The sequence below is a fragment of the Balaenoptera physalus genome (assembly GCF_965194825.1).
Source record: "Balaenoptera physalus genome assembly, chromosome: 5".
NCBI classification, from domain to species: Eukaryota; Metazoa; Chordata; class Mammalia; order Artiodactyla; family Balaenopteridae; genus Balaenoptera; species Balaenoptera physalus.
The window spans coordinates 119,965,084-119,989,565 of NC_138884.1; the positions used below are offsets into that span (position 1 = coordinate 119,965,084).

The 24,482-nt window shown below is 37.4% G+C and overlaps 1 protein-coding gene across 2 annotated transcripts in view; it reads right to left on the reverse strand.

Annotated features, from left to right (window-relative positions):
* Window positions 1-24,482, reverse strand: part of COL25A1 (collagen type XXV alpha 1 chain) — a gene marked incomplete at its 5' end in the record, with an annotated part of 476,870 nt that overhangs the window by 183,906 nt on the left and 268,482 nt on the right. For both annotated transcript variants that reach the window (XM_082463101.1, XM_082463100.1), the window contains one exon: window positions 6,141-6,158. In XM_082463101.1, coding sequence (XP_082319227.1) covers window positions 6,141-6,158 — 18 coding nt within the window. The remainder of the gene's footprint in view (window positions 1-6,140; window positions 6,159-24,482) is intronic.

The following is a 24,482-nucleotide window of genomic DNA, read 5'->3' on the forward strand; positions in this document are numbered from 1 at the left end:
CACACACACACACACACACACACGAGCACACGCATGCATGCATGCAGTCACAGACACATGAATTGCAAATTTCTTGGAGAATGTATATGTCCTCCCCCTGCTCCCAAGTCAGGTTATATGGACCTGACAAAGGCTGGAACACAAACATGAAATATGGGAATTGCTAAAGTGTTAGGTTAGAAGGAGCTTAATATATAATTAAAAACATATGAATGGAAAGCTAAATACTGTCTCCAAATATAGTATTTTTTTCAGGAATAATTCCTTACAAGGCACACACGGCTTTATTTTGTAAATTTTAGTAAGACGTTGTGAAATGGCAACGACAATATCAGAACAACAACAACAACAAAAAGTAAAAAGGGATTTGGGGAAAAAAAGGCAAAGTGACATCTTCCATTTCTTTTCAAGTGCATCTGAACAAGTACAAATGGAAGGCACACGCCTCCATGTGCAGTTGTCTGGTGGTATTTGCTTGTGGTTTTCTCTTGCATTTTTTTCTCACTGAGTAATACAGAATTACACCATGCACGCAACTTTAGTCCTCCAAATTCCTAAGAGAACTATATCTCCTTTATGTTCACATGCAACTCCAAAGGGGAGTTATGAGGAGGGCTTTAAAATTCTAAAAATTTTATGCAAAAGAAGTGCCCTTGGTATAGAAGGGGTACCAATCATTAATATAAGGGTACCAATCATTAATATAATGGTTTCACTATGGAATATACTGATGGAGTTATTTGGAGTGAAGAGAAGGCCAATATATTTTATAAAGTGTGCAAGATAGAATCCTGAGGAGGTTTTTTTTAAAAAAACGACTAGTTCCTACAATTTGTATTAAATTATTAGTGGGAGAATATTATTGCTTAAGCAATGTGGTGTTACAACCACCATGAACTACTTTCTATAGCTGTCTTGATTGTTAAAAATCAAATCCAAGCTTTGACCCCTACAGATAGATTTTACAAAATAAAGTAATACATCATAAGTATAGTCCTGGGCTAATGCTATTAGTTTATTTTCGCCAAAGATTAAATATCAACATGAATAAACTACTATTATGAAAGGAAACGAAGGCATCCAAACCCTCCAAACCATGTGGGTGTGAGATATTAACATTAATACCTGTTCAGAAAAATCTCAGAACTTAGAAACCTCAGGCCAGTTTTACATGGTATTATTGATGACTCATGACATTATTGACTGGGCATTTAGAATTATGAAAAGCTGATAGCTTTCTCTCCTCCTCAGCTTCCTTTTCCTTAAGCTCTTGTATATACCATTTGCAACTCAATAAGATTTCTTGAACTTCTACTACATACAAGGAACTAAGTTAGGTGTTGTGGAGGATAGTGAAGATTGAAGAAAGCATAGATCCCACTCTTGAAGATCATAAAAGCTAGTAATAAAGAGAGAAAAGGTGTTTATAAATAACTATGATACAACAGAAAGAGGAAAAGGGAGGGAGGGAATTGATGTTTACTGAGTGCCTGTCATGTACTAAACTGTGTTAGAAGTTATACATGTGTTATTTCAATCCTCACACCCTTTGTTGGGAGAAGACATGATCATCTCTGCTTTATAGATGGGGGAAATGAGACTCAGAGTGACTGAGTAACTTGCCCAAGATCACAGAGCTTCTAAGTGGAAGAGCTAGGGTTTGACTTATGAGCTGTCTGGCTTCGCTGTCTATGCCCCCTCTGTTTTAAGTGTAAAGTAATATAAAAAGGTGTACAGATAAAATGCTGTGGGGATTCAGCAAAAGGAAGAAAGTACATTCAGCTAAGGGAGAGTAACGACATCTTGATGGAAGAAGTAACATGTAAGTATGAAGGGTTATCATATTTGGATGTGTGGAAACTAAGTGTATCTAGGGGCTAGGAGAGAAGCAGTTCTGGAGAAAAGACTGGTTTAAGAAAAGGCAAACGAAGGAAAACATATTTGAAGTGAAAAAAGTAAATGTTTTGATTCAGTTTGGATGAAGCATTGTCCAAACTGACGTCCAGAAAGAAATTTAATGAAAAATCAGTAGGAGGTAGTGCTGGAAAAACAGGCCAAATCAAAGGATTTGAATGTCAGGTAAGGAACTAAATGGTAGTTATATTGAGATTCAAAGTTTGGGAGTCAGAAGAATGACATAATCAGAAACGTGACAGAAAAAGACATATATATGTTGATATTGGTTGATGCTACACTCAGTCCCAACCCTTGATGTCTCCACTATACAGACAGGAAAAAGCTAAATGTTCAGTTTCTTGACTCAGCTCCCTTACAGCAGAGACTGGCCAGGCAACAGGCATGTGTTCACAGTGGGCAGAATGGCAATGCGGAAGTCATGGTCAAGAGAAATAGAAATGGAGAGTCCCTCTCAGGTAGGCAGTGAGCTAGAGGCAGCTAACTGTTCGGTCAGGCATTAACAAGGCTGCACAGAGCATGTGCACCATGACTGTAATACCCGGCAGTAGAGAGGAAAGGGAAAGGAGGACCTGGGATGAAGACGGTAACGGAGAAAGGGAATGTAGGCAAGAGGAACCAGGAAAGGACTCAGTCATCAGAACAGGGGTGCCTAGATCTGGGCAGAAACCCAATTATTAGAACAAAGGCATGGCACCAGGACTACACTTAGAGCAATGGCATTGATGCTGGGTCACCTGCATGTTGGAAAAAGGCCTCCTTAAATGCCTCATGTCCAAGGTCCCAAGGAAACCTGGGGATTAACCAGATGTACAGACACAGAGCAGGACTTGCATGTGTGGTTAAAGTCATCCTTGGAATGGTGGGTCTGCAGAATTGACAGAACTTTGACACTCTACTTGACTGTTAATATTAAAAGAACAGAGACTGAGTCTGTCTCGTTCACAATTTCACAGCCTTACCATTTGTGCCTTGTACCTAATAGAGGCAAAATAGATACTTGAGTTATTGAAATGAATTATGTTAATATGAATTTATGGAAAAAATATCAGGGTGACTTTCATGTCAATAGATTAACTTTGCCCCACCCCCTGAATAATTCCCATTACCTCTAGGTTGAAATACAAATGTTCATCTGTCTTTTTTTCTAATTTCTTTCCCTTCTTTCTTCCCTTCCTTACTCTCTGTTGCCATTTGTTCTTTTTGCTCTTTCTACCCAATCATTTTTTCAAGTCTCTGTGACATTATTTACTCTAACCCATCCCTTTTCCTCTCCAAGAATTTGATTTCCTCTGATTCAGTGGATTCACAGCAATATTCTCTCCATTCATTCCCCTGTCTCTTTTCCCATCTTAACCACAGCTGCTAGAACTGCCTTTTTTTCTTTCTAATATCCTTTCACCATCTCATTTCCCTTGTCAAGAACCATTTTCTCACCCATTTAGGTAAACGCATAGATTCACCTCTCTTCCTTAGGGCCTATTTTCGTATTCAATTTCATACTGTCACTGTAACAGTGTAACTGCTATTTAGCTTTCTAGTCTTTGCAATTTTTTAGCAATTTAAGCTAAGTCCAGCCAAGCTGTCTTCAATTTTAGGAAGATGATCAGAACTCCTTGATTATAAGACATTTTCCCTTTTTCCCACTGGTCTGCAAAATAAAACCCTATTAATCTGGAAGTCCTTACTAAATAATGTGTGATATCGAAGCAGCAGAATTGAGTTTCACTGGCCAAGGAAGAGTTTTGCATCATATAACAACGTGAATAAGACGAGGTGGTGATGTTCAATCTATGCAAGAAAACACTCATTGACATAAACATTTGCATACGAATAACAAGCAGAACAAAGTTAACAATCATCTAGTACTAAATGAAAACTTCATTAAGAATTCTCTCATTTAAAATCTAAAATTGGAAGTTTCTTTTGAAAAATACTATAATGATGTAGGGATAAGAGGTAGGTCAGACTTTTCCTTGGGGACATAGCAAAACTCTTTGCCTATTTTTCATGGCATAGAAAGACAATGCGAGGGTATCTCTTGTCTTCTCATTTCCCCTCATACCTATCCTTCCTGAATCCATTGCTTTCCTTTTGCTGTGACATGAGGAAGGCATTTTGGAAGAAATGATCATGTGACTTGAGTGTCCACTAAAAGCAAAATTGTAGCCAAAATGAAGGAAAACCAGAGCAGATCACCTTTTGAAAATGCCAGTCCTATCCTCCTTCAAAATTTCTAAAATTTTCAAGTATAGGCAGTTAGGTAGACTACTTTTCTGAAGAGCCATAGTAAATATAAGACTTGCTGTGAAGGTATTCTGAAGTGTGATGATATACCTTCAAATCTTAGCTACAGTGAACCATCCATAGGTGTTCCTGGTTCTGACCATCCTTGGCTTCCTGTGCTGGTTTATCATCTTTCTTCTGCTCACTCACTGTGGCTGTGTAGTCAAGATTTATTATGACCATGTTCTTCCTTTCACAGTTATCCTCTTTAAAGTCTCATTAATTAATATGCTTTTAATGCTGTTTTTTGTCCAGTTTTCCAAGTCTTTATATCCATATCTGAGTTTTCCACTCTGTTTTTCCTATAGGACACTTGCACTTGGATGTTGTAGCAGATGTAGGTGCCAACACACACCACTGCCTCCCTCCAAGACGGTGCTAGAATAAAGGTCCCGTATGTTCCTACTGCTTCCTGCATTCCTTGAGTAGCTGCAGTGTGCTGTACCTTCTGGGGCAGGCCAGAAGTGCCAGGGAGTTACCACCCAGGCACGACTCTTACCAATGAAGGGCGGGTGCATCAATTTCCCTACCCTCAGTGGGGAGATTCTGAGGCAAGCTCTACACTGTCTCTCCTAGGTTCCTCATATGTTTTATATATGAGTATATATTATACATATATATATTCGTATAGGTTCACACACACAGATATATATAGATATGTATATATACAGAATAAGAAGGGATTAAAAATACATATCTCTTAGATCTAGATATAGGATAATAATACTTTCAGGGCTATTGTAGCATTAAATAAAATAAAGCATGCAAAGCACCTTTTACTTTGTCTTCATCTCATAATGTAGCAGTTTCAAATTTAGGGAATAAACTACAACTTTCTTTTGTGGATTTTTTTCCCTCCAATAATTAGCTTGAGATAACTTAGAATATAAGAGTGAAAATTATAAATAGAGTATTCTCTGATGTGAATATAAATTAATTACTTTTCAAGATATTTCTCATGAGTAGTGTGAAAAGGACTGTTCTCCTGAAGGCATTTTTGTTTATTTCGTTGGACATCCTTAAATTCAGAGCTCATAAAAACTATAAATAATACTATCATGGTCTAGTATGAGAATTAGTGCACGATAGACAATTTATGATACTGATTAACCAAGATATCATGAAAATCATTTATTTACGAAACAATCTAGGACAGAAATAACATTCAGTATATCGAGGGGAAAGAGACGTAAAGGGAACTCAATAAATAACTATGTTATTTACAGGTATTATAGTGTTAAAGGTAAAACATTAATCATGGCATTTCCTTCTCTCTAGATTCCTACTGACTACAATAAGTGAGTTTGTTGTTTTTTACTGACTCTTCATTTCTGACAACTCCTTTCTTTTGTACTTTCATCTTTTTACACAATCCTCCCCTCCCTAATATTTCCTCATTTTCTTCATTATGATTTAGGGCCAAAAGACTGTCTGTTGACTGCATTCACATTTAATTATAAACCATATCTTCAGCAGTTAGTTTATATTGAAATGTAGAACGAATTCAATATCTGTCTATAATGAATCAAAAGCAGCTGGTAGGATCACAATCTAAATAATCAGTCTGTGTGTATTTACAACAACATTAATAGTAATGATTAATCAGTACTTCACACGAACAAGTTCATACCCGACATCTACTACTAAATCATTTTATCTTACATGAAAGTCCTGTGGCACTGTCTCAGATCAGTTAAGAGTTTTGCTTTATATGATAGTACATTGTTAAACTTGCCATCTGGTCCAACAGCTGATGTGGCTCATACAACCCTTAAGAGGCCCTGAAGCTTTACTCCTGGGAAATATTTGGTCTGCTGTGTGGTGTCATGATTACTGGTTCATAACTTTTTTATATCCTTTGAAAAGAATTGCAGAAAAACCTCCACGCTGGGAAAATCCTAATTGAAATTGATTTGTTAGAAGAAAAAGAGTTCACTCACCTCAGGACCAGGCTGACCCTGAAATTGAAAAGAAGAAAAAAAGAAAAAGAATTACAAAATTGTTTCTTAAGTGAATAGTTTCAGTACCAAAATTTAAACTAGTTCTGAATATATTTTCAAAATATTTCTGAAGATAATAATACCTAACTACTGACAAATCTCACTTGTGTTTTTAAAAAAGTTATGTTATATCTTAATATTTTCACTCTATGCTATTTATCTAAAATCTTGATATTATGGTCATTTTAGGTAATTCCAAAATGACTCGAGTTTTAGTATGCTCTAGAATTAAAATGGAGAAAAAGAAGGCAAAAGGTGAAATACATCTCACATTATAATAATGAGTGGGTTACATAAAGGGAAGGTCTTCTAGCACATACTATTTTTATGAGCTGCATATTCAGAGATGGCACAAAGTGAAGAAAAAAGAGGCAGATATTTTAGTTTTAGAATTCACTGACACTTTAAATTTCTCATTGTTTCAATAATATTTTACGTCAATTTTAAAAAATAAACATCTATCTTTTACTCTGCATAATCTAGCCTAAGGGCATTTTTAAACCGATATGAGAGGTCTTTGGCTCAATTAAAGTGCATCATAACTCCTCATACAATCAATAGATTATGTAACCTCTGGTCAATCGGATTTACTTTGAATGTTACTTTTTTGTTGCTTAAGCTGATAAAAATTTCCAAGCAGCATAACTGCAAATTCTTCTCACTAAAGGAAAATCACCTGTGAATAAAAGTATTGATTACATATCACCTTCTTAAAATCTCCAACTGGGTTTTGTGTAAGATGAGATGAAAGAAAAAGTTCACACCGAGTTAGGGAATCTTAAAAAATAAATAATGTATAATCTCATTCTATCAGCTGTATGCCACTGGGTGTTACACAAAAAAGCATGGACCTAATCCAACTCCCAGAGAAGACTCTCTTTCTCTCTCAGTCCCTCTCCAGGCTTGGAATTTCTCTAGGTACTTGCCTTCTAACTGACTGGGGATAAAACAGATGATTTCCAAGAGCTTTGTCTGAAAATGTGGTTGGCTAGATTTTATCTAATCAAACCAGGAAGGGGAGCTACACCAAGTTACTGTGGATGTTACTCACCCCACCCCTGACTCTTTTAGTGATGGAGAGGGAGAAAGCAAATACCATTCATTCATTCCTTACTGAGTGCCAGGCAACTCTGGGTATGTTACTCCATTTATTCCTTAAAACTGCCTTGCATTTTATAAATGAAGAAACTGAAGCTCATAGAAATAAGTTAAAAATCACACAGCCTATAGTTGGAAAAGCCAGAATTTAAACCCAAAACTGATTCCAAAGTTCATACATTTTGCACCAGCCTATAGTTGGAAAAGCCAGAATTTAAACCCAAAACTGATTCCAAAGTTCATACATTTTGCACCAGGCCATTTTGCCTTTCACTCTGGAAGTTTAAACTCACAGCTATATGCAGACTTGTTCAGATCAACAGTGGTCCCAGGGCACTCTTCGCATGAGTGGACACTGAACTTCCCAGCCACTCCCGGGCTGCAACAGTGTGAACCTCTGCTTCCAGATGCAGACCTAGGACCAGCAGGTACCCAGCCTCTCAACTGACACCTGTACAGAAACCAGGTCAGCAAAGCTTCTTGAGGGCAACAGACAGCCCTAACCTCAGCTCTAAACATGGAGACCCTACAAGTGCAGGGCTGTTCACCTCCATGTAAATGTGGACCTTCCCAGATCCATGTAATGGATGAAATTACAGTATGTGCTCACTCGCACTTGCATTCTCACTCTCTCTCTGGATACTATAAGCTTCTGATCTTTCCGAACTTTTAAACTAATGCAGACTCAGAAATGTGAACATGCATCTTTTTAAGAACCTCAGAATACATTACCTGTCTTATATGGTTTTTTTTGTTTTTTGTTTTTTTTGGTAAAAACTAAAACATAGGATTCTCTAAAATCAGAAAGAATTTCTTCAAAGGAATATATTTTAGCATCATTGCTGAGTTTTTTTATTCCTATGGTTGTTTTACAAATTATAGGCTTTTCCTGTCTGCCTCTAAAAAGTGGCATTTCTGCCATTACGTTGAACAAATGATTTTAGCACAATGTGTGTATAAATTTGTATGTTATTATATACAAATATACATTGTATTATGAATTTTATGTTAATGATAGTGAGAACAAATAGTAAATGACAGTGAGATTAAAAAGTTGACTTTTACATAGGCATTGGAAAGTATGTAGCACCAGGGAACTCAGATTACCTTAACATGTGATATGAATTTCAGGTGTGTTTGGTGTGTGTACAGGTATGTGTGTATGTGTGGGGTGGGGAACGTGAAAAAGAGAGATGGAAGTGGGTTGGTAGAGAGGCTTTCCAGAAAAACGATGCATACGACATGGCAAATCTGGCAACGCTCCCTAAAACGTGGATTACACAATGTAAGACTTACAAATCATACACAAGATTCCAGGGCTGCCTACACCAAGTCTTCTCACTGCATGTGATATAACAAACTATTCACTAGGAGACACCCAGAATACCTGTAAGAAAACAGTCTAGCAGCTGGAGTCTTGTAGTCATGGTAGTAGAGCCATCTGGCCAAACGAGCGAAGTGATGGAGGAGTGGTGTCAGTGGGTGTAGAAGTGTTAGTTTCCCCCGCAGGAGAGCAGAGCATAGAGGGAGAGTAGACAAGAGCCCAAGAAGAGCATCTCAGAAACTCCCTGGTGACTGAGGGCACTGTGCGAGGAAGACTTCTTCACACACAGATCGCCCAAAGAAGTATCTCAGAATTTCTTTAAATTGCCTCTGCGTAGTTCATTGAGCAATACACGTATTTTCATTCACTAGTGGATCTTTTTCAAGTCTATTCTAATTTATAGGTAGTGAACATTATTAATAATCAAAACTGAAAGTTAATTTCTTTCGGTTTTCTAAAATACACTCTAAATGAGTAGTTGAAAATTATGATTAAGGTTCGCAAAATACAACTTAATTTGTAAAAATGGAATTCCTGAAAAGGACCTTTTTCCCCAAGCAAATCACCAAAATGTTTCTAAATATAAAAACCTGAATCTAGTATAATCAAGAGCCATGCCAAGGGAAATAGTTAAATCACAGAAATACTGAAGTTTGGAACATACATGTAAAGAAGGAGAAAGCTGAGTGTTCCGAGTGGCTGATTTACGGTAAGCCCAGTGCAATGTCCCCAAGGCAGCTAAGGCACCAGTGTGAAGAAAAAGAAGCAGAAGGAGGAACTGACTTTAAAACGTGGTAATCAGAACAGTACGGTGGAAAACAATCAGCCAGTAGCTGATGCTTGACAGAAAAGTGTTCAAAGCAAGTTGAAAGTTTCGCGAGGCAAGTAAACCACAATGGAACATGATAAATGACATGACATATCACTGGAGTAGGTACTGTTACTTTAGGCAATTAAAGAGCAATATTAACCATTCTTTGTTAGGCTGTTATCACAACTATGGTTGCCAGAAAGTACTAACACTCTTCTCTAAATCGACAAAGTCATTTAGATTTCTGACTGAGGCAATTAGTTTCAGTACATGATACTTTTTCATGGCTAGTAATTCTGTGTCATTCATTTTCAAATGGGAGGAATGCTGTTTTTCCATTAGCACATGCACAGATAGGCACACAAAATTTGTACTTTTAAAATACCATCTTACTTTGAAATACTGAGTCGGATAACAGACCCACATATATCTTTACTGTGATACATTTTAAATAAAATTACCTTCACTTACAAAAACTTGATTAGTATTGTTCACACAACTCTAAAAGGTGCTACCTCTGCTTCAAGGTAATTAGAAAGAAATCACTTCAATAACTTAGAAACTCCCCATTAAGAAACTCAACCTTTACTACCACTTTTAGTACCCTCAGATTCAGATTTATTTCATTGTCTTGAATTGAAAGAAAAAATACTTCAAAATAATAATTTCTATGATTTTGCATTTTGGAACCCTTCCTGTCTAAAAAGATCATTTGACAATGATTACCATAACTTTATTATCTCTTGAAAATTCTCAAATTCACATATTCAGATGTCAAGCTTATTTTTCTTTTCAGAAGAAAATAGCACCTGAAGTAAGCACCCAGGTAAAGCTTTAGAATGACATCACAGGAACTTTGAGTGGCAACAGGATTATTCTGGTGGCAGAGCTTCTGAGGACCAACAGGAATCCTATCATGGAACCATCTCAATGGGATCACTTAACCTTTCAAGAGTCGCAGTTTGACCTAAAGTCTGTGCCAGTAAATAGAACAGATGTACTCTACACTTGCAGCCAGGAAGCAGGAATCTTGCTCATCTTCCCTTCACATTTAATTCCCAATACCCCAGTGCCCAAGTTATAAGGTGCTTCAGAAACAATCACTGAATTGCTGAAAGATGAGAATATTTTGACTGATCCAAAAATGATTTACAAAATTTTTAGAGAACCATTAGGAAGTTGACTATCCTTACATTACAGGGTTGTATTTTCAAAATGTAGCTTCTTAATCTCTTGGCTTCTGCTCACTGCAGAATAAACACATCTATGTCAAAGAGGAAGTCTCCTCCCTCAGTGGAATCTTCTTCAGATAATAGAGATGGAACTAAGGCAGAAGCCTGCAGAGGCATCAGAGGAGGATTTAGATACCTACATATGTGCCTCAGAACAAAAAGCATGAGAGTGCAATCTTGAAGAAAAATCATTCCCTAGTTTGATTAAACCTCCACATCTAACTAACGTGAGAATATTATATCAAATTACTTTGTAAATTATAAAATGCTCCACAATTATAGCATGGCAATTTAAAGTAGGCTATAAAACCAACACCAACAATTCATTCAACTAATTCAAATTTAGATAAAAAGTGTCTATTAATTTTAAAAACAAATTAATATGCAAATGCTAAACTACAGAGGAAAGCAATTGAAGAAATAAAGCATTACAGATTATGTGTGTTAATTAAAAAATGGCTTTGCAAAGACTGCATAATCTTTCAACGTCTATAAGCTGCTCATGCTTCCAAAGACTCCTACGTGCTTGACTGAGACAAACATTATTCATAATTTATATTGCCTGTTGTGTTACCCTACAGGATAGATATTAATAATTCTTACCTTAGCCACAGTCACATAATATGACTTAGACTATTTCAATTTAAGGTTTTCTTTTGAGAAATACTTAACCCTTGGTGGTTTTAATTCTGGGAAGGAAAAGTCATATTCTACTCAAGAGGAAAATAAATAGCTATAGTCTCAAGCCTGGTGGATGTCATTTTATTTTAATTTGAAAGAGAAAGAGAGCGAGAGCAAACATGGAGATGGTTTTGTTGGGTTCAATGTAAAGAAAACAAAAATTCATTCAAAACTTGGAAGATTTCTTCCATGATATTTGCCTTTTGTACATAAATAACATGACTTATTTAAAGATTTACTCATATTTAAGCAGATTAAGTCCTTCCCACAATAATTTTAAAACATTATTATATTTTCTAACACCATACTATTTTTAGCTTTCTTATGATTAAATGTTCATAATGGGAACATAAGAAAAGTAAAGAATTTTATCATGTGCATTTTTTGTCATTAAAAATTTCACATACAGAGCATAAGAAAGATAAAGACTCCATCTATGCATTAATTTACAATATTAAATTGTACTGGATGCCTAATATTCCACTGAGGTTGATTTTTGGTATTATAAACAGTGTTTACATATTTCTATATAAATATTTGACTATTATGATTATTTCCTTATGATACAACACGGATAATGCAGTGTTATTCCAATTATAAACTTCATATATTTTATTTATTTATATTGTAGTATATAAAATACAGATTATATATATTTTCTAGGACATAATTTTACATGTGTATGCATATGTATTTATTCAGACATATATTTGTAAATCTATCTATATGAAGAGAGAAAGAGAAAGAAAGAAGAAAGAAAGAGAGAGAAGGAAGGAAGGAAGGAAGGGAGAAAGGAGACAGAAAGGGAGAGAGGGAGGAAGAGAGAAAAAATACATGAAAATAGTGGTTATCTCTGGGTGGTGGAATTATGAGTAATTATTTCTATCTTTAGAGTTTTCTAGACTTCACAAAATTTTACTAGCCCCATGTCTTGATTATAAAAATATTTATTAGCACGATACCTAATTCACTGCAGAAAACTTTTAAACAGAACCTTAAGTCAAATTTTTTCCATACTAGATTCATTCACTCAAAGATCTAGGTCAGTGATTTTGAATTCCATTTTCCAACTTTCTCCCAATTCAGGGTGTTTTTAGTTACTTGGAAGAATCTGAAAAATTCTTAAAACTATTCTTTAGAATTCAATAAGTAAGGTTTTTTAATTCACCTTCTGTGTATGCCCCACATCATTTCTAGGAGTAGGGTTGGGGTAGAGACAGGGGCAGGAGAGTTTTAGAGTCCAGCACCACCTATAGGAGGTCATGGTTCCACGTACACTGGGGATCCCTGCTCAGTTGAGTTTGCTGGGAATCTTTGCAATTTTGCAGGTCAAAATATTTGGGTTTTGGGATTTAGCTGTATTATCTTATAAAGCCATTTAAAGCAGTGGTCCCCAACCTTTTTGGCACCAGGGACTGGTTTCGTGGAAGACAATTTTTCCACAGACCGGGATGGGGGATGGTTTTGGGATGACTCAAGTGCATTACATTTACTGTGCACTTTATTTCTATTATTATTACATTGTAATATATAATGAAGTAATTATACAACTCACCATAATGCAGAATCAGTGGGAGCCCTGAGCTTGTTTTCACTTGCCAGTTACTGAAAGGGTTTTGATATGAGTCTGCAGGCAGTTGATTTATTATGGTCTCTGTGCAGGCAAACCTCTCTGCTAATGATAATCTGTATTTGCAGCCGCTCCCCAGTGCTAGCGTCACCGCCTCAGCTCCACCTCAGATCATCAGGCATTAGATTCTCATAAGGAGCGTGCAACCTAGATCCCTCGCATGCACAGTTAATTAGTAGGGTTCGCACTCCTAAGAGAATCTAATACCACCACTGATCTGACAGGAGGCGGAGCTCAGGCAGTAATGCGAGCAATGGGGAGCCGCTGTAAATACAGATGAAGCTTCGCTCGCTCACCTGCCGCTCACCTCCTGCTGTGTGGCCTGGTTCCTAACAGGCCATGGACTGGTACCGATCCGGGGGACCCTGATTTAAAGGACTTACGCTTTTGGATGTAAATGTGTATCAAACTTCTAAAACATACTACATCTCCAAGCCTTTTCACCAAGTGGCATGGAATCAGGAAGGTGTAAATAAATAAGTTTACAAACATATGCTTAATGGGATACAATAAATACATGGAATACACATGAGTAGAGACACCTGCTCAGCTTCCACTGTTTTGAAAACACACATCTTTTAAAGAATGCAAAAACCATTTTTACTGCCCAACCAATTTTTCTTAAATTGTATATAAAGAATAATTTGGTTTCTGCCATATTTATTAACATCTTTGAAAGTGTGTTATTTTGATTGCACCAGATAAATACTGGAAGCCAATTTATAAACATCTCTCAGTCTGATTAAAATTTATATAAGTGCCCAATTCCAATTTTCTAAATTTTGTGCAAAAAAAATGGATTTAGTGCTCTCTGCAGCTGTCTTAGACGTTTGCGTTAATAAATGCGTTAATAAAAGCAGAGTCAATTGATAACGTGTGAGTCGCATAATGCTTATTGCTCCAGTGAAACAGAACCCTAAAAATGGAAACCTACCACAAAGTTTGGGCAGAGAGGCTCTGCAAGCTGAGAAGCTTGTGTTCTTTAGAGACCAAGATGTTTAGGACTGCCTCATAACAGCTATCACTTACTGACTACCACAAGACACCAGGGGCTTTACAAATGACATCTCAGTTACAATAACTCTACAAATTAGGGCTCATTTCCATCATTTTATAGTTGAACAAACCAAGTTTCAGAGAGGTTGGGTAATATTCCCAGTCACACAGCTTCAAAAAGGGGAAACTGGAATATGGACATGGGTTTGTCTGACTTGAACCCTTTCATGCTCTCACTTGTATCATGCTGGTGGCTGAAGCCATGAGCTTGGGCAAGATTACCCAGAGGAACAGGTAGCAGTCATCCTTAATCTTCTTTTGAATTGGATAAGAGCTATAGCTGCTCTAGCTAGAAATATCCATACAAGAAAAACTTAATTTTGCATACACACAACAAACCCCTTAAGTCCATCCATGGATTCTCTAGCAAATCATTCATCCCAGGTCAAGAATCCCTGGGTAGACAAAGGTAAACATTTTAGGGGAAAGAGACGAAGAGCGTCTCCAAAGGACACTGAGGAGGAAAAGAATTAAAAACAATAACAACAAACACGAGTTCATAAAGCCAATACTGGAGAGAATTTCAAAAAGAGAAATTAAAATGAGGATTGGAAAGAGTCCATTGCATTTAGCCATTAGGAAGTCAGAATATTTATTATAAGTGTTTGAGCAGTGAGGTGAGAAAATTAAGACAAGAATAAGCTCCAGAGGTGGCAAGCAGGTGTCATACCAAGTGGCAACTCTGGTTGCGAATGGCCACCTGGAATAATGTGTTAAAAGAAGATTCTGAGGTTGGGTTATAGAGTTTGGGAAATGGCACTGGGATTAATCAGCAATGTCTACAGAAGGCAAAAAGTGGAAAGCATGTGTACCAACTCTTTGCCAGTCTCAGTAGATAGTTCTTTTGAGTATCTGTGTATAAAGGGAAGAACAGAAACAGGATAATAGCTAAAAGGGATATAGAGCTGGAGAAAAGTTTTTTGTTTATTTGTTTTCACAGTAGGTGGAAAGGATTTGAAAATGTTTGCAAACTGACACAAAACTATTAGCTGAGAGGAAAGAAGTGGCTTGTATAGCAAAATCAATATACAAGAGAACACAAAAAGAAGTGGTGTCAGAAAATCAGGGTGAGGAGAAAGGGATGTATCCTTTTGTCTAAGAAGAGGAGAAAGAAAGTGAAGACAGATGCAAATACATTTGGATGTACAGGGGCAGAAAACGGAAGTATTCCTAGCTCTAAATCTCAAGACACTCTGAAGTAGAAGTCTTCTGAGTGTGGGATGGAGGTGGGAAAAGTAAGGTTGATTATTTATTTATTCATTCAATCAATATTTGTTAAGCCACTCCAGTGTGCCAGCCATTCTTCAAGTACTAGGAATATGGTAAATGTAATAAATAAAAGAGAGTCCCTGCCAACAAAGTCCCACCTGCTTGTGGGGGGAGACAGACTGTAAGAGAATGTTTATAAATAATGCTGCAGGTGGCCATAATGGCTAAGAAGAAAAATATATGAGGATAAGGAGAGTAGAGTAGGAGGGTACCGTTTTATAGGGTGGTCATGGAAGGAACAGAGGAAAAGAGGGAAAAGGAATAGCAAGAGGAATGCCCTATAAGGAGAGAGAGTCTTCCAGTCACTGACAGTGGGTCTGGAGTGGAGGGAGCGATGGGAACGCGGCAAGGTGTGCAGTCATAGAGGTGGAAGATCCGGGTCATGTGGAACTTTGTAAGTCATGATAAGAACCTGGTTTTTAATTGGGGTGAGATAGAAAGCCTTCGAGAGGAGCTTTTGTACAGAGAAGTGACATAATCTGAATTATATTTGAAAAGGATAGTGTTCACTGTGGGGAAAAGAGTGTAAGAAGGCAAGAGTGTAAGTATGGAGGGAAGTTAAGAGGCTTTGTAATAATCCAAGTAAAATGTAAATGATGGGATGGGCCAGGATAGTAGTGGCAGAGGACAAAATGGTTAGATCCTGCATATATTGTGAAGAAAGTGGTGCCAGATTTGCAGATAGATTGAACGCCGGGTGTGAGAAAAAAGGAGTCAGGAGTGACTCCAAGATTTGACTGGAGCAACTAAAGGAAGGAGATGTCATTTACTGCTGTGCTGAACACTAAGAGGAGCAGCTCTGGAGAATTTGGTTTTGGACATGTTTGGGAGATCTGTGAAACAGCCACGTGGGGATGTTGAGTAGATACTTGGATATACAAGTCTAGAGTTCATAGGAGAAGTCCAGGTTGGAGATATAAATCTGGGAGCCTTTGACATATAGATAATATTTAAAACCATGCGATTATATGCGACCACCTAGCAACAAGTGAATGTAAATAAGGAGGGAAAAAGGTTCAAGGACCGAACCTTCCAGCACAACATTTAGAGACCATGAAGAAGTAAAAGAACTCACAAGGCTGAGAAGGAGCGAGGTAGGGGGAGCACCTTGAAAGAGTGATACCCAGCAAGGAGATAGGCAAGAAAAGGGCTTCAACAAGCAGGGGGCACTTGGCTGTGTTGAATATGGTCCAGTAAAACTTAAAAGGAACCCTGATCCCTGAATTTGTCATGGTGAAGGTAATCAGTGACCCTAACAAGAGCATTTCAGTCAGCAGAGTGGTAGAGATTAATGGTCAGGGACAGTTCATCCCTTGTGGCAGGAGGAAAGGCAGGTACAGATCTAAGTAAATTATCAGATTTGGTGGTGGGAGTGTATAGAATTATATTCTGATGGTTTCTATTTTCTCAGAGAAATAACAAACAATACTTTCAACAAAGTTAAATGGGAAGGAGACGCTGGAGGATTCAGGAGCAAGAAAAATGTTTGAAATAGCTAAGAAAGTTAGAGAGGGACTGGATTACAGACACGGACAGCACCACGCATCTTGAGATTAGTGGTTGTGAGCTGAAAATGAGACCAGTTAGCAGAGCTGTTTTTCTCCATCTGTATTCAGCTCTGTGGATGCAGGTGCAGAGCGGAGGGTGAGTTGGATTTAAGTAGGTCTGAGGTCTCCCCAGGCCAGGACAGAGGGCGAGGAGTTTCAGGTGTATACATACAAGAGCACGAGTATAATGATGGAATGAGACACCTAATCTGTTAAGGAGGGAAGTGGGGATATAGGAGGTCTGTGGAAGAGTGTTTTCCATTTTTTTTGTCAGATGAATTTTTTATTCTTTCCATATTATGTTTGTGATATACCCAGTAGGTTATCTTTAATAAGTTCAATTAGTAGAATGTCTGGTGTAATCTTTTATTATAGTTTTTAACCAGTGATGTTTTAACAATTTTTTAAGCCACACTTTTAATTTATTTTAGCTATGTTCCTATCTCTTTAGGCTTAATTGCAGGAATACAATTTCAATAACATATACTCTAACAATAATAAAGATAATATTATCTATATTTATTCAATAAGGACTCAAAAGTCTTTGGAAGTATAGAGAAATTATGCAAAATATGTTGCTTAAAAGACTGAATTTCCCTATAATTCTTGTTTCAAGACATTGTTCATGATGAGCTACCATAGAATTTCCATGAATCACCCATTCCTACATTTTCTGTAACAAGGCCAAAGAAACTTTACCAAGCAAGTCACAAAACTTTAAGGGTTACAGTGGCTATGTAAACAAAGTGCTGCTGAAATGTCAGAGGAAGAAATATGGCACTTGGAGGACTCAGGCAGTCCCAGCAGGAACTGACCCAGTTTCAAAACTTCACTTCTGCTCCATCAAAGGTAATGACATCTCATTCTGACCAAATCAAGGCTTAGTTAGACCTGGCAGTCAAAGCTCTCAGCTCAGCCTCTGAGAGACCCATGGCCCCCAATTGCTCCAGGCTCCTGACCCCTCAAACACCTTGCTCCTGCTATCCACCCAGCCTGCGTGCCCTCCCGCCCATTCCACTTGTCAAAATCCCAGCCAGGCTTTAGGGTTTTCATCTCTTTCAAAGATCTGCCTGCTTTCCCACAGCAGAAAGGAACTTTATTTCTTCTGAATAGCCACAGATCATTCTCTTAATTCTTTTATGACATTATATTCTGCCTTAAATTATGGCTATTGGTATCTTACCTCTCTTATTAAATGGTATGCTCCTTGAACAGCTAACACTTACGGTGCTGATACAATAAGCCAGGCACTGTGCCTTTTGTTTTGCAGACATTAGTAGGTACCATTATTAGCCCCATTATACAGTTGTGGAAACTGAGACAGAGAGGGTGAGTGACTTGCCCAAGATCACACAGCTAGTAAGTGGAAATACTGAGATATGAAATCAGGTCTGTCAGATTCCAGAGCCTATACTTTTTTAACTATTATGCTCTACTGCATCTTGGACAGTGGCAGGCATATAATAAATATTTGATTTTTTAAAATTTAGCTTTACATGAATTTTTATTCAATCAACCTACTAAATGCCAGGCACTGTGGTGGTGATAGAGGAACAAGGAAAAATAAGGCATGGACCCTTCAATGGGGGAACTCGCAGTCACAGGTAACACAGAGAAATTCATACATTTTTCAGATTCCCATATTTTATTGGGCTTTGTCTTCCCAAGCAACTGGAAGACCTTTTGACAAAGGCTTAAATTGTGAAAACTAGTTAAAATTCTCTCTTCTCACTGTGATAAAAATGATTGTATTGAAAAATAAACTACCTTAATTTAACAGATAACGTTATACAGTTAGTGATGCTGGGACTAAATTAGAGACTGTAATGTTACCAAGAGTATACTGAATACATTCAGCCCTTCTATAATACGAATGTTCTCAGTTGAGACAGGGAATGTAACAGCATTTTTAGAGCCACCGGCTGAATTACCTCTATTGATGAGGATCAGCAGGTTCTTTCTGAATGATTCTAAATAACTGCTGACGGGCAGAAGATGGTGTTCCATGGGCTGTAGCCACAGCATGCTAGGAGCCCACTGGGGAGAGAATAAAGCACGAGTTCCCATGCATGAATGGTTCTATGTCCTGCCTGGATCACGCTGACTGGCCATCCTTGAAATTGTATAAATGAAAGGAAGTAGGCCCAGGTAGACGCTTGCATTAATAATTGGTGTGAATGAAGTAAATTAGGCTAACCCACCAGGTCCTTCCTAAAGGGGTGGAGAGGCGGTACCAACCTCCAGAAATAAAGTCTGCTAAAACCATCTCTTCAAAGCTTTTGACAAACTGCAAACCCTAGCCATTTATTTTTTTCTCACTGAAAGGAGAGTTCAGGGAGAAGTTTTAGTTCACACAAACGCACACGCACACGCACAGTAGAGGTTTAGGAAGCATGAACTAAGACATGAGAGTTATGTAGCACTGTCCTTATTCACAAAGGAAGTCAAGGGACCTGGTTCTGCCATTAAGGCAAGGGAGGATTTTTCTCTGACGTTAGAGGGCAGGTGTAGTGCAGTTTGGGGTTCCTTTAGCTCCTGGGTCTATTCCCACATGCACTGTCTGTACTACAACGGAATCTGCCCCCCTTATTTGTACAGTCATGTCGTGACTGCAGGCAGGCAGAGCTAAAGGCAGTACCAATCAGAAGAGAGAGCTCAAGCAGTTCAACCAAACCATGATTCATTTTCAAATGTTTGAAGGAAACAATACTTTTGAAACCTCTTTGCTTTGTGATCCTAGAGAATACAGTTTTCACCTGCCTATTTCCTGGTGTAGACATTTCCCAGGGTTCTAAATGCTTTTCAACATCTCCCTTTCATGAAGAGCCCATAGTAGTAAAGAATAATGAGAAATATCAAACCCATTTAACAATGGGGTAGAATCATGTTTTCTTCTAACTTTTGTAGGGGAAAAAACGAATTTGTTTTTGCAGCAATATCCTTTACAGCAAACATACATGTCATTCAGTCTCATGTCATTCCATAATAAGTTTTTTATCTTTCACTTGCATAAACATTAATCTTGTCTAAATAAGATCTGAATCCAAAAAAGCAAAAAAAAAAAGTTTATAAATAATGCCAATAATTCAAATACTTCAACTTGATACTAAGTAGATTCTCAAACTTTCTCTTAACCCTATTTTAATTTAAATTAAAGTAAAAACACAAGCAATTAAAGATTGACAAAGTTTTGAGGTTTAATTCAAGTCATTGGAAGACAATATTATTTAAAAGTAGGAAATAGATTTCCTTCATGGTGTTATTCTATTTCTTAACCACACAAATATTTAAAAAACAAAAATGTAAAAGTTTATGGCTGATTGAAACCTAAAGACACCTTTACCTAAAAGTTCTTATTTCTCTTAAGAAACCGAAACCTCCATGTGCAGAAACAGAATGCGCAAGGCTACTTCATCTTAAGCATCACTGAAGAAATACATTTGATGTTGGTTTGTGCCATGATGATAAGAACACAATAAACTATGAGAAGTGTCATTTCTGGAAAATTAGCTGTAGATCAGCAACAGACAAATCTTTGTAATAGAAGTGACATGATGACGTTGATGAGTTGAACTTTTTAAAACATGGAGCATTTTAAAAGACATCCCCTTGGAAATGAACGAATTTAGATAGAACATACTGTATGCCATTATTCATAAGCCCATTTTCATCACTGCAGAACAGCTATGTCAGTATGACAACGTCTTCCTTAAAATTCATGTTTGGGATCCACTTTTAGTTAATTAATTTAAAAAGTAAAGAGAAAACTTGGACTCTTATCTCTGAGGTTCCCACTAACTAAAATTCTATAACTTTCATATTTTATGCACTCTGAAACTTTCCATAATTTGAAGATAAAAATCTCAGGAAAAGATCCTTCTTCTAAAAATATATATTTTTTTACTTAGAAAAATTTGAGCTATAAAACATTCTGAATGAAGAGTCAATATCCTGGTTAATTGTTACAGATGAACTATTTCTAAATTTGTTAGAAAAAAAATTAAAAGCCTATAAATGCCAAATATAAGAACTTTAATAATTCACTATTATTTTAGTATCCCGTTACATATATATTTGGATGTTAGACAAGGAGCTAGTTTTACATAAGTACACACATTCATTTACTGGGCTTCATATGATGCCCTTGGTGGATAAAGCCAAACATTCAACTAGCTTTGGTTATAGTTTTAAAAGTAAGAAGTTTGAAGATCTGTAATTTAGGATGCTTTTTAAATACCATTCTTGGTATGCAAAGGTATTTAAAAGGCTAGCCAGCACAGAGTGAGACAAAGTGGGAACAAATATGTAACAAAAGAGATGTCATTTTCTAAGAGGTTTATCATACTGATTTTAATAGTAAGCCACCTGCTGTAGCTACTGTCAAAGAGCAAAGATATAGCACGGAAACATTTCACACCTGAAATGATGCTGACTTCAAGTCCCCAAATAAGAAACATTCTAATATAAACCATCCCCTTTGACTGTTATCTAAACTCTTCCCAAAAGAAATTCTTACATTGTCCATGGAGTCTAATTTACTGACAATACAAAAGGATATTATAAATCACTGAAAGTACTAAAGTAGGTCACATCTTGGTAATCACTGTACTTTAGGGCAATAGATAGTAGAGCAGAGTTCCTACTGTGACAGAGAGATGATTCGGGTCAATTTCCAGTATTAATTTACAAAAATGAAAGCTTCCTATTTAATTTACTTTTAACAGAACACAAGCCTAGAAAATGATCTAGGTGCTCTAGTTATTAGAGTATTTAGAAAGTACTGGAAGTTACAGAAATGAATAGGAATGAAAGAAATTGTCTACCCTTTAATGATACTTTTTAATGACAAAATAAAAGCTTCTTCTCCTCACAATGATGAATAGCAGGAGGTTTCCCAATCCAAATTCATTTGCCTTGTGGTTTTGATTAAATATATGCACACAGGAAACCTCATATTATAGGAAATATATAATTTCTGTATGAGTTTCTTGTGAATTATAATATTTGGTGCAAGGTCAAGCAATTTTTCATTTTGTTCAAAATATTCTAACGATCTGAAATCGCCTTCAGTTTGTTTACACCCTTCAAAGTCTCTCCTTCTAAACTCTATTAACATTACCAAACTGAAGCTAAATAAGGATTTTTTCCCCTCTAAACAGGGGAGTTAATGCCTATGGGAAAATAACATTCTTAACAAATAAAGCCCAGGGGATCCAGTCAGGCAAAGGAATAAATCCTCATCTTTCACACAAGTTTCAAACTGGTAAACAATACAAGAATTCAAAATAGTTTCTTTTCAAGTCACGCCGTATAAGGTACAAAGTAAGTTTGTATGTAATGGCGATGCCAGATCAACTTTCCAGACATGAAGATTCAATGATTAGAGGCTTAACTTTAACATGCAAAGTAGAGGGTTGGATGGAGATGGAGGGGGGCAACAGGATAAATAATCTGCACAACTGGAAGTGGAAGTTTAGGTCATTTCCTATGTGAGGATATAGAGGGCATATTGGATAATGGTGAGACTATCTGAAGGGAAACCACAAGCTGATTAGTTCCACTCCAAGGGATGGTTTTTAAAAACCAGTTCTTATTCTTTACCACTGATTAGAAGTCTAAATGAAAGGCTACATATGGCGAAAGATATATCCATCCAGCCATTACAGCAAAAGGGCGATAAATTATCCAGGGTGCCTGCAGAGAACCCTTTAATTCACTCTTTCAATTTTCATTCTCACCTGCAAAAAAGTCTGAAACTGTATGCCAGTTGGTTGTTAATAATGTGCCCTGGGAGGGAGAGAGTTGAAATTGTTCCCCAAACTGCAAATCAAGAGACAAAGTATGTGCGTCTACTCCTGTTGAGTGAAATGATGTATCAGAACAGAAGATGGTGTCTGCAGTACAGGACGAAAGTATGCTTTCATGTGTCCCCTAAAATCCATGGCTCTGGGCAGCAAAGCTCTGGAGCCCTTATATTTCTACTCCCAGAAGAATATCCTAACATAGATGTAGCTAACAGAAGCCTCCAAAAGGAAGTTTGTGATATAAAATTTAAAATAATTGTTTTTAAATTTGTAGTTTCCAGATTGGATTTCTACTGTGCCTGACAAACATTCTCCCTCCTTTTCTGCGGGTTAGCTACACAAATATGGATTTCATTTGTTTATTAATAGAAGGAAGTGGTGACTCAGACGCTTTGTACAGATGCCTCAGTTTTCCTATTTCTACTCTCCTTCCGCAGAGCACTGTAAAATGTAACCGGTTCAAAGCTAGGAGGAGGGGAGAGCGCAGTGGGGCTGGGATTAGGAAGAGCAAGCCCCTTGCCTCTCTGGCTTGGTCTGCAGCCCAGGCTACCTCCCCCTGGACCTCCTGACTCCTGCTCACCTCAGCCCCTGGACAGTCCATTTTGTCCTTGTCCTCAGTCTGGATGTAGGCTCAGCATCATCTCCTCCCCAAATCTGCTCTTCCTTCTTTAGTCTCTGTCCCATGGTCTGCACTATTATTCCCCAGAGCAAGGCCTGAGAGTCACCCCCACTTCTCCCTCCTCCTCCTCCCTACACCTAGTCACACATTCTGCCATTTCTACCTCATTAATACACCCTGAATCTATCCCATTCTCTATATCTCTCCAGGTCATTTTATTTCTCACCCAAATAACTGCAACAATATATTAACCATCTCTCTCTTCCCCTTTGTCTTCCTCCTGTCCTTTAGCAAGAGTGATCTTCCTAAAATGTTTGCCTGACCATGCTACCCCACTTCTTAAATCCTTCAGATTGTATACTTTTAGGATAATTACTTAGCATGGCATGCAAGGTCCTTCACCTCATCCTACCCCAATCCCTGCTTTCTATTTACTTCCTCATCCCCTCCTTGAACTTTACATTTCAACCTTAATAAGCAGTTTTCCTGAATGCCATTCTTTCGTGTATCTCAAAGGTTTTGAACATGCTAGCCTCCATGAAAACACTGCACAACTTAGACTTTTCACGTTGACAACACTGTGACTTAGATCCAGAGGCAACCTGATCCCCTTCCCACCAAAATTTGGGTGATTTACCCCGCTATGGTTCTTCCGTTGTACCTCGACATACCCTGAGCATATTTCTCACATAATATTGCTATGTTTTTGTTTTGTTTTGCTCCTAGTAGACTCTAAGGTCTTTGAAGACAGGGGCTATGTTTATCTGCTATTGTATCCCCATCATGTATAGCAGAGGGCATGGCACATATTAGGCACTCCATATGAGTTTGATGAATGAATCATTGAATGAGTGGGCACTGTATTTTAGATAACTGTATGAACTAATTATTAATAACACTTTAAGTCCCTCCTGCCTCTATATCCCATGATTCCATCCTTTATTCATTTCTTTGAGCATATAGAAATACTTGTTAATAAGACATTCTGCAGAAATACAAGCTAGAGGTGTATATGTGTATTTTTGAGACTGAAAATATTAGCAAGTAAGGAAACAAGAAAAAGTTTTATTTTATTTAACCCTAAGTAAATCTTAAGAAAGCATGGGGACTGTGAAGATAAAAAGTGCATTAAAAATATCATTCATAATGACTTAAAAAAAACCCCATAAGAACATTTAGGTAACCCGGGACACTTTAGATTCCAAGGCTTG